The 11,687-nt window shown below is 43.9% G+C and overlaps 1 protein-coding gene across 1 annotated transcript in view; it reads right to left on the bottom strand.

The window, feature by feature from the left end:
- Positions 1–4,479: 4,479 nt before the first annotated feature.
- LOC132573727 (endoplasmic reticulum membrane-associated RNA degradation protein-like) overlaps positions 4,480–11,687 on the bottom strand; it is a 115,984-nt gene continuing 108,776 nt past the window's right edge. Inside the window, exons 16-17 of the mRNA XM_060241466.1 lie at positions 5,202–5,315; positions 4,480–4,663 (exon numbers count right to left, since the gene is read on the bottom strand). Of these exons, the coding sequence (XP_060097449.1) occupies positions 4,480–4,663; positions 5,202–5,315 (298 nt within the window). The remainder of the gene's footprint in view (positions 4,664–5,201; positions 5,316–11,687) is intronic.

Raw genomic sequence — 11,687 nt, 5'->3', positions numbered from 1 at the left:
GAAGCTCCCTATCAATTGTTACAATTATTTAAAGGATGGAGGGTAAGGGCTTCCTGACTTCACCGGGGGAAAGATTACAAGCAAGTGCAACTCCCATTTTTATTTCAGAACTCTTGTATAGTCCTGAAGTAGAAGACTGGTAGGTGATGGATATGGAAGACTTCTGCAAAGATGGACTGAAGTACCATTTGGCAACAGCTACCTTTTCCGTCTCATTGAGGTTTATGGAATAACACTTGTTCAAGGTTGTTTCCCAGATGTCTTCTGACCAGGACACTTCTTGACATAGGTATTTCTTTTACATGAGATGCACTCTGGCCTGTCAACTAGAAGACTGGGATTTCCCAAGTACTGTTATATATTAATAAATGGAACTTGTTCTTTTCTACTATCTTTGAAGTATTCACAAGGACTTTATAAAACAAGGCAAGCTGAAAGATGCACCAAATCATCCAGTTTGTTTCATGACAATTTGAACCTGTATTTTCCACATCCAAATTCTATATACTGAGTCACATTTGTAAGCAAGATTCTTGCTTTCCAAAAATCAGACCAGTAATGACTACATGGACATCTGGACTGGGGCGGCTCGGCAGTGCTGCTGTTAGATCTGTTGGCTGCGATTGCTAGTCGACCACCAGCTACTGTCCCTCCGATGCAGGGATTCAGGGGTCTGCCCTTCAATGGCTTACTTCTTTTCTCCAAGGTCAGGGACAAAGGGTGGCTATAAGGGAGCAATCATTCCAGAGGCACCCACTTGTATGTGGTGTGCCTCAGGGGGCGGTTCTCCTCCCAATACTATTTAACATCTACATGTGTCCCCTTGCCCAAATTGTCCAGAGATATGGGTTGGATTGTCACCAGTATGCGGATGACACCCAGCTCTAGGTATTGTTGGGAGGCCAGTCCAGCTGTGCCCTGGAAGATCTGGACCTGGCATTGCAAGGCATAGTGAAATGGCTCAGGCAGAGTTGACTGAAATTGAATCCAGTGAAGACAGAGGTCCTGCCTAGGTTGTGGTGGTCTGGGTGGAGAGATCCTGCTGCTGGCCTTTGATGGGACACCTATGGCACCAGCTCCAAGGGTCAAGAGTTTAGGGGTGCTCCTGGAGCCTTCACTGACTATGGAGGCCCAGGTAGCAGCCACTGCTAAATCCGTACCTGGAATGCGATGAACTGGCAACAGTGATCCATGCAACGGTCACCTCGAGATTAGACTAACGTAATGCCCTCTACATGAGGCTGCCTTTTACTCAAATTCGGAGGCTGCAACAGGTGCAAAACGCAACAGCCAGGTTACTTATGGAGATACCTGTATGGGAGCACATTCAGCCTGCGATGGAAACGTTACACTGGTTGCCTGTGGCATTCTGAAGAAGTAGTTCCTTTTATCCGTTTTAACCTGACTGCTCAGCAATTTCATTGAATGCCCACGAGTTCTTGTATTGTGAGAAAGGGAGAAAAGGACTTCTTTCTCTACTTTCTCCATCCCATGCATAATCTTGTAAACCTCTATCATGTCACCCTGCAGTCAATGTTTCTCCAAGCTAAAGAGCCCCAAGCGTTTTAACCTTTCTTCATAGGGAAAGTGTTCCAAACCTTTAATCATTCTAGTTGCTCTTTTCTGCACTTTTTCCAATGCTATAATATCCTTTTTGAGGTGCGGTGACCAGAACTGCACACAGTACTCCAAATGAGACTGCACCATCTATTTATACAGGGGCATTATGATAGTGGCTGATTTGTTTTCAGTTCCCTTCCTAATAATTCCCAGCATGGTGTTGGCCTTTTTTATTGCAATCACACACTGTCTTGACATTTTCAATGAGTTATCTACCTCGACCCCAAGATCTTTCTCTTGGTCAGTCTCTGCCAGTTCACACCCCATCAACTTGTATTTGAAGCTGGGATTCTTAGCCCCAATGTGAATCACTTTGCACTTGGCCACATTGAAGCTCATCTGCTACGTTGATGCCCACTCACCCAGCCTCAACAGATCCCTTTGGAGTGCCTCACAATCCTCTCTGGTTCTCACCACCCTGAACAATTTAGTGTCATCTGCAAACTTGGCCACTTCACTGCTTACTCCCAACTCCAGATCATTAATGAACAAGTTAAAGAGCATGGGACCCAGTACTGAGCTTGCGGCACCCCACTGCTTACTGTCTTCCACTGCGAAGACTGCCCATTTATACTCACTCTCTGCTTCCTATTAATTAGCCAGTTTTTGATCCATAAGAGGACCTGTCCTTTTACTCCATGACTCTCGAGCTTACTAAGGAGCCTTTGGTGAGGAACTTTATCAAAAGCTTTCTGGAAGTCAAGGTAAACAACATCTATCGGGTCTCCTTTGTCCATATGTTTGTTCACCCCCTCAAAGAAATGTAACAGGTTAGTGAGGCAAGATCTTCCCTTACAGAACCCATGCTGAGTCTTCCTCAATAACTTGTGTTCATCAATGTGCCTACTCGTTCTGTCCTTGATAATGGATTCTACCAACTTTCCCAGTATTGAAGTCAGACTGACTGGCCTGTAATTTCCTGGATCTTCTTTGGAACCCTTTTTAAAGATGGGGGTGACATTTGCTACCTTCCAGTCTTCGGGAACAGAGGCAGATTTCAATGAAAGATTACATATTTTTGTCAGAAGATCCACAAGTTCAACTTTGAGTTCTTTCAGAACTCTTGGATGTATGCCATCCGGACCTGGTGACTTAGTTTTTAATTTGTCAATCAGTTGTAGGACCTCCTCTCTTGTCACCTCAATCTGACTCAGGTCTTTCAACACCCCTTCCAAAAATAGTGGTTCTGGAGCGGGCAAACACTTCTCGTCTTCCACAGTGAAGACGGAGGCAAAAAATGCATTCAGCTTCTCAGCCATTTCCCTATCCTCCTTTGACTCCTTGTTCATGTTCAGGATCCCAAAATCTTCTTAAGATCCCCAGACCAAAGAAGCTCGATTGACGGCCACCAGAGCCAGAGCGTTCTTGGTAACAGCCCCCGCTCTGTGGAATGCCCTCCCAGGAAACATCAGGGCCCTGTGGGACCTGCCACAGCCTGTAAGACCGAACTGTTCAAACTTGCTTTTAACAGTTGAGGGGAGGTGGCTGTTATTCCACAGCACTGACAATCTTACTGAACAAATATAACTGAAAGAAACATCAGAATAATTAAAACATCAACATGCATCTTGGACTTTTAATGACTATATAATAGAAATTATTTTATTGTATATTTGTTTTAATATTTTATGTTGTTTTTATTTGTTGTTAGCTGCCGTGAGCCCATCAGGGGAGGGCGGGATATAAATTTGATTAAATAAATATATATATATATATATACACACACACACATATGCAGTAGTATACCACTGTTTCCCAAAGCAAACGTGATGTCTGGATTACTAACTTTAAACTTTAATGTATATGTACCTTTTAAGGTCTCTGTCTGAGTGGGAATGAGAGATGGTCCAAAAATCATGCCATAAGCTTTATGGCTAAGTGGGGATTTGAACTTGGGTCACCCTAGTCCTAGACTATGACTTTAACCAATACACAATATGAGCGTACTGCATTTTTGTACACCATGAACCACCAGCGTACCTTGTAGCAATTAGGTCTGCCTCAAACTTAGTCTAGAAGCTTGAAAGATTGATTTCAAATGTAAAACAGAACATGTCAGAGTCTTCATAAATCATTTACTTACACATTTTAATCTTCACTTCCTGGAACCAAACCAGAGGAATTAAAGAGCAGAATTTGAATTATGAATAAATATTGAAAGCAATGGGACAGCACACTTCTAACTACAAGACCAGAGGTAAGTGATTAAATTTACTTTCACAAACATCATTTAAAATGGGAAGCAAGAACAATGTAAATCAAGAGTGCTTAAAAGCACTGCTGTTTTTGAGGTACAATGGATGGCATGTCAGCCTCTGATGGAAGTTATGGGAGACTACCATGACTAAGACAAAACGAAAAGAAGTACAAAGCAATGTAACTGTGAACAGAGAACCTGATTGCTTTTAATTTATAAAACACTTCCAAGTTAGAATATACGTATTACAAAATAGTTTTAGCGTAATAGTTTTTAACCTATAAATGTATTATGGTTTTATATGTTTTTATGGAATTGATTGTTTTTATGATATTGTAAGCCGCCCTGAGTCCGCTTGCGGAGAGGGCGGGATATAAATATAAAGTAATAAATAAATAAATAATAAATAAAAATAAAATGTGGTTCATTACACGTATTACAAAATAAAATGTGGTTTCTTGACTGTGAAAAAGTGCTATGCAGGCTGGTTCTTGATAATCCTTTGGTCACAGGTCACATATTTCCTACCAAAATCTGGTTAATGCATTGTAATGGGATGGAGGAAAACGTGACCAGTAACATACCTATGTGATCCACTCATATACATGCAGGTCTTGTCAGGCATTCTCTTCAGAAAAAAAGAACAGAAATGTCCACTGTACCTAGGCAATACTTTTTGATAAAGATAATTCAGCTAACTGCATGAGCATTTGCTGTTTCTCTAAGAAAGTTCTGATTTTTACCAAAGCTTTATGTGTAAGTTCCAAAGTTTCATGCCATTTATTCTTCTCCGGGCTTGTGTAGGTAACTAAGTTCTCAGTATACTGCAAGATCACCTTTAGAAACCTGTGAAGAGCAGGAAAAAAATTATGAGACTAACAGTTGATAAAAATAATTCTTAAAACCAATTTCCCTGGGAAGTTTTTTTTAACAGCTGTTTCCCCAGGCTTTTCAAATTTCTGGAAGAACAGTCTTTTCACAGCTTTGAAGAAAGAGGCTCAGTGAAAGACAGTGTGGTGAAGTAGTTTGAGTTCAGCACTGAGTCCAAAGAGACACAAGTCCAAGACTATGCTCAGCCCTGAAATTGGGTATCTATGAAGATAAAACTGAGGTGAGATTAGAGAGAATACCTGTTTTGATGCTTAGGAGAAGGAGAGCAGGATAATAATGTAATAAGTAAATACTAAGTAAACCCCTTGGAAAACTCAAGATACAGCTATGAGTACATGGTGACGTAAGCAGTTCTTGCTTCACATACAGCAAAAAGTATACAGAAGAAACTCTTCAACTATTTCATTATATCTGCTGATAAGGGAATGTAAAGAATTACAGATTAATGGAGAAACTATTTTAATTCACCAGTTATGTTTTAATACACACTTACTTGAGATACTGCTGATACTCAGTAGGATTCTTGTCGCGCACAGTATGAATACTGATCCGCTCCAGAGTGATCAGGATTAAAATCAGTTGCAGGACTGGAGAAAGACATTTAATGCTAGAAGGAAAAAAAATAAGAAGTCATTAGGAAGAAAATCAAGCTATATATCTAAATAACAAAAAAGTTAATCTATTTAAGCCAGCTTCACCAGTCTATAACCCTGGCTCACAAGATTCTGCCAGGAGGGAGTTTCTGTTTGTTAGCTAAAAACCCCAGTGTCACATTCATTAAGCTAACCCTAACCCTAAACAACTACACTAGCCTGGGTGTCCTTCAATGAGAACAGTACCTCATCGCTTGTGACACTGTGCTGGTGTAACAGTCAAGTATCTTTTCAGAAGTCTTTATGTACCTTCATATGACAGAGTTAGCGGACTCAAACACTTTACTGGCTGTGCTCCAACACTCAATAAGAGCAGTGATGTCTGGATATTCAGAGAGGACTGATCTCCAGTTGTTGCTTGTTTCTCGGTTGTGGCAGGACACTATCCATTGTTTCTTACGGCCCACATGGGTAAATACACTGACAAGGTGACATTGGTTAGTGGATAATTTTGCCATTGGCTGAAACAGCACCCCTTCACCTATCCCTTTAAATGGGCACTCCTACTGAGAAGACTGCCAAGAATGGACTTTCTCACTTCTCAGAATCTTTTTTTCCCTCCCTCTCTGCTCCATCTGGCCTGGCTTTGACAGGCAACAACCAGAAACACTTCCCACTAAGAGGAAACAAGTGTTATGACAGACTCCAGCACGTGCCACATATAACAGCCTCCTAAAAAAGACGGTCTACTCAATTCTCCCAGCTGTTGAAAGAAGTAAAAGATTAATTTTACACATTCATTCATTACAAGAATGGTGCAAACTATTTCTCAGAATTTAATAGCCAGGATCAAATCCCCCTCATGTGTAAGTTGAAAGCACTTTCCCATGCACATGGGGAGCAAGGTAATAGTTTCTTGTGGTGTCAGCCCCTTATACCTTAAGGATGCCTGTTCTGAAGATCCCTTCCTGATATGGGATAGAACCCTTTTGGGGCCTTGACAGCAGAGGAATGGAAAAATTCTTATATGCAAATGGAACATTTTACTCAATAGTTTGGATCTTGGCCAAGGTTGTTCACTGCTGACAGGATGGAAACAGTACAATCGCAGGATAGTTAGAACATACTAAAATCCTACTGGAAGTACTGGGACTCAAGTTCTTTACCAGGCGTGGTTTTAGTATTCAAATTCATGTTACACTAGACAAGACTCCTAAAAGTCACTAAATCCAAATCAAAGTTTAAATGTGAATTGTAGTTTGATAAAGAGATATTACAATATTTCACCTAAGGCCTCAATAAATGCCTTTGAATGGAATCTTCATATGCAGCAGATGCATTAGTGTCTTGCCAACAACAGTGCCACTAAAAAACCCCCAAAAATTCCAGCAACAAAGCTTTAAGAGGGCAGACAATTCTTCTTAAAACATAAAAGTACGAAGTAGCAACAAGTAATAACACTTCACAGCGGAATTTATTTTAATCTTGAATTTTTTAAAAATTGCTCTTAAATTTGCCTTCACTTATCTAAAGTATCTTTTTGGTTAACTCTACACAGGGGTTTCGAACTCATTTGTTATGGGGGCCCTTGTTGGGCTGAGCAATGTGTGTCATAAAATGTAATGTCAGGTAATGGAGATATAAACTTTTAAAAGAATATAGACAAACAGAATTAAACATTTTAAGCAAAATTTAAAATAAAACATGCTTAAAAAATTAGCACATTTGCAATATTTTGTTTATTTAACAGTATCTGATAAAGACATGTTGCTTACCTGTAACTGTAGATCTTTGAGTGGTCATCTGTGCATGGGATAGAGTGCCTGTGCCGATCCCCGAATTGGTACCTAAAAAGGCCAGGATTTTTCGCGCTCGGCACCCAGTGAGCATGTGCAGGAGCCCCAGTATGCATGCTCACCAGAGCCGGCACAAGGATCCCGCCAGTTCCTTCCTGACCGCTGGAAGCCCCTAAAATAGGGAGACCGTCAGCAGTGGGGAAGGAGGGCGGGTAGTGTGAATGCACAGATGACCACTCGAAGATCTACAGTTACAGGTAAGCAACCTGTCTATCTTCTTCATGGTCTCTGTGCTTCACACTCATGGGAGATTAGCAAGCCAGACATACCTGGAAGCGGGAGCAGACGGTCAACCAGAAGAGACAGCTTGCAGCACCACAGCTCCCAGATGCTTCATGAAAGCATGGGGAGAGGACCAAGCGGTGGCCTTGCAAACGTCCATCAAGGAGACACCCTTCAGGAACGCCACCGACGTCGCCATAGCCCTAGTAGAGTGTCCATGAATGTCGCCATAGCCCTAGTAGAGTGTCCAAGTCTCTGAGACGAAATTTTAGAACCCAACCAAGCAGCATAGGTAACAAAGAGATGCTGGTCCTGACGAAAACTCTTAGAGCGGCTCAGATAAAAAAGTAATGCAAGCTTAACATCCAAGGCATGCAACCGATGCTCCTTGTCCAAAGAAGGCGTAGGGTAAAATGTAGGTAACCAAACGTCCAACTTAAGATGAAACTGGGGAACCACCTTAGGGAGAAACGAAACATCAGGAGCCAACGAAACTTCAGACTCAAGAAACACTTAAGTACAGATGGTCACAATGCATAGCCATGAGCTCCCCTACTTGGCGTACCGATGTGATCGCCACCAGAAATGCAGTCTTCCAGGATAGGAGCAGTAGGGAACAGGCTGCCATTGGTTCAAAAGGACGCCTGGTCAACCTATCCAAAACTAATGGCAAATCCCACAACTGTGGGGGTGATCTAGACAGAGGATGCAACCTGACCAGTCTCTTCAGGAATTGCTTCGAACGAGGATAAGCAAACACCAAATGCCCCTCAACAAGCTCATGGTGAGCTGATATAGCTGATAAATAAACTTTCACAGAAGAAAAGGAAAGTTCAGCATCAATCAAAGATAAGAGAAAATAAAAAATCACAGGTAAACCCACCCGTTGGGGCAAGATTGCAGTATCAGCCAAAAACCGGACAAATCTTCCCCATTTCCTGTCATAGGAAATACGGGTAGACAACTTCCTACTATTCAAAAAAACGTGATTGACTCTGCTCGAAAATTCGCAGGATCAATGAACCACACTGTCAACTTTAGGTGAGGAACATTGTGGTGAAACACTTGCCCTTCTTGGGCCGCAAGAAGGTCTGGCTCCACTGGAAAATGATGAAAAATTCCCCGCGCTAAGTGGAGCAAAATCGGAAACTAGTTTTGCCGAGGCCACCATGGCATAATTAGTATGCACCTCGGTTCCTCCCTCTTTATCTTGTTGACTACTCTCGTCAGCAGTGGAAGAGGCGGGAACAAATACAGAAAACGACCCTTCCACGGGAACATTAGACCATTCCCCAAGGAAGCCGGATCCATCCCTCCCCTGGTGCAAAATAAGGGACACTGTGGCGAAAACATTGATCTGAGGATACCCCCAGAGCTGGAACACTGGTTGAAGGAAACACCACTGTATCTCCCATTCGTGCAGAGATGCTGCTCCTCTGCTCAATGAATCTGCCTGGAGATTACAGTTAGAGATAGTTTATGTGGTAACGAATCAGCTGTGGTGACCATGGACCCCCACACACACAGAGTATCCATGTGAACACTCCATCCCCATAGGGACGCATCTGTGGTGATCGTAACCATCGTTACAGGCAGATGGAAAGGAGCTCTTTGACAGATGTTGTCGCTGGAAGTCCACCATTCCAGGGACTGGAGGATCGAGGGTGGAATCGTGAACTTCTTTCGAGGCGAGTTCCTTAGACAACGAAACTTTTCGAGGAACCAAAGTTGAAGCCCTCTCATGCGAAGTTTCGTGAACAGTAACACACTTGTAGTCGCCGCCATCAGTCCCAGCAGCTGCTGCAACTGTTGTGCTGTGCCCCATTTCTGGACTTGAAAAAAATGAATGAGGGTGATAATGTCCATTGCTCTCTGTCGAGGCAGAAAAGCACGATGAAGGTCCGTGTCCAACAGAGCCCTGATAAACTGAACTGTCCTTGATGGCATCAAGTGGGACTTTTTCATGTTGACCTGCAGACCTAGGGTATGGAGAAGACGGAGAGTTGTCGCAATATGGCCGGACGGATGCTCTTTCAAGTTCTCCACAAGGAGCCAGTCGTCTATATATGAAAAGATGACTATGCCTTGAAGCTGGAGGTGTGCTGCTACAATGCTCATCATCTTGGTAAACACCCGTGGTGCAGTACACAGGCCAAATCGAAGGGCTTTGAAGTGAAAATGGTTGGAGCCTATCATGAACCTGAGGAAGTGCCTGTAAGATGGATGGATGCTGACATGGAAGTAGGCATCCTTCAGATCCAAGGTCGCCATCCAGTCTCCTTGGCTGATAAGGGGAAGGATTGTTTGTAGGGTAGACATCCGAAATTTCTGGTACACGATAAACTTGCTCAGATTTTGAAGGTCCATAATTGGTCTCAGTCCACCATCCCGTTTGGGGACCAGAAAATAACGAGAATAAAACCCCCTGTTTCTGGCCGCTGGAGGGACCGGTTCTATGGCTTGTTTCTGCAAGAGATTGCTCACTTCCTCTAGCAAAGGGGGGGAAGGAGGTATGATGACAAAAACTGACTGAGTTGGAAGCTGAACAAAGTCTATCTTGTAACCCTCTGTTATAATGGAGAGAACCCATTTGTCTGTGGAGATGGACTCCCGTGCAGGTAGATGTGACGGAGGTGGATCGGAGAAGTAGGGGCAATGACGTGTGTGACAGAAAAGTCAAAGGCCCTGCTTCAGGGGGTGGGACTCCTTGGATTTATTGGTAGCTGCAGAAGCCGAAGCAAACTTAAGACTTATTATTTCCCCTATAAGGAGATCTGCTCTCAGTCTGCGAAGAGCGAGGCCTCCAAGATCAATCAGGAGAAATTTGTGATAAGGCCTCTTGGGCCAGGGTTTGTGCCACTGCTTAGGCTTTCCAGCCCCAAAAGACATAGGAACGCCAAGGTTCCACGAGGTCATAATACTTTTGTCCATTTCCTGTAGGGTGCTATCAGTAGTGGAGCTAAAAAGACCTTCACCTTCAAAGGGAAGGTCTTCTACATAAGCCCTAGTGTCAGGCTGAAGGGCTGTTGAATGCAACCAGGAGTGACGGCGTAGGGAAATAGCAGAGGTTAGAGTCTTGGCAGAGATGTCTACCATGTGCTTTGACGCAGCCAACTATTGTTTAGCCACAGCAAATCCCTCTCTTTGCAGTTTCTTCATCAGAGACCGCTTCTCCTCACTCATAGATGACAGCAGAGGTGTGAGTTGTTCCCAAATTGAATACTGGTAGCATGCCAAACATGTAGCATAGTTAGAGATTTTTACTCCCAAGGCTCCTGCCGAGTAGAAATGTCTACCAGCATTATCGATCTTCTTGCCCTCTTTATCAGGAGGGGAAGAGTGAGTCTTGCGAGGCTTTGAAGATGAAGAGACCACCACTGAATTGGGTTTGGGGTGAGAAAAGAGAAACTCAGCACCAGCCTCTTGGACACGATACATATGGTTTAAACATCGCGAGGAAATCGGTGTGGATGCCGGCTTTGCCCATGGCTCCTTTACTGCTTGCAGAATGACTTTGGTCACTGGGAGAGCCACAGCTGTCGATGTGTCCCGCTGCATGATATTGAACACAGTATCATCGATGACCGGATGAGGTTGGACCACTGAGAGCGAAAGAGATTGTGAGATACGCTTCACCATGTCTCCATACGACTTGAGATCCTCCGAAGGGGATATCGGAAGATCCTCTGCAATATGAGAGTCTGGAGAAGGTTCAGCTTGTGCCTTGTCTGGATCATCGGTACCGACCTCAGAGTCCGACGTCAAAGCCTCTCCTCTTCTTTCAGAGTGTTCCGATAACAGCGGGGTCAAAGCACGCTAGGGTGAAAGGAACGATGCCAACGGGTGAGCCTGCGGGTCCCCAGACCTTTCCTTACGCCTCTCAGGAGGAATCAAAGGTGTGCAGCGGGTGGAAGAGTGATGCGAGACCTTCGAGAAGTGAGAAGCTTCTGAGCATTGGTCCCATTCCGGCAGCTCGTGTTCTTATGTGATGCAGAGTGTTGGACTGGATGGGCCACTGGCCTGATCCAACAGGGCTTCTGTTATGTTCTTATGTGACGCAGAGTGTTGGACTGGATGGGCCACGGATATGGTAACGGGTATGGATAAGGTCCAAATGAACAAGGCCACTGACGCTGCTCCCACACGGGTGGAGGGGGGATCCTGCGAATCGAAGCACTTGACTCAGCCTCTCTCCAAAGATGAGCCGAAGCCTCAGTCTCAGAGACCGAACCGCTGTCGTTCCGCCAACGTGACTCTGACCTGGAAGAACGAGTTTGCTGGGTCAGGTCGATTTCCTGCTCCGATCCC

This window comes from Heteronotia binoei, chromosome 1 (assembly GCF_032191835.1).
Source record: "Heteronotia binoei isolate CCM8104 ecotype False Entrance Well chromosome 1, APGP_CSIRO_Hbin_v1, whole genome shotgun sequence".
Taxonomy (NCBI): domain Eukaryota; kingdom Metazoa; phylum Chordata; class Lepidosauria; order Squamata; family Gekkonidae; genus Heteronotia; species Heteronotia binoei.
This window is presented reverse-complemented; position numbering and strand designations above follow the sequence as displayed.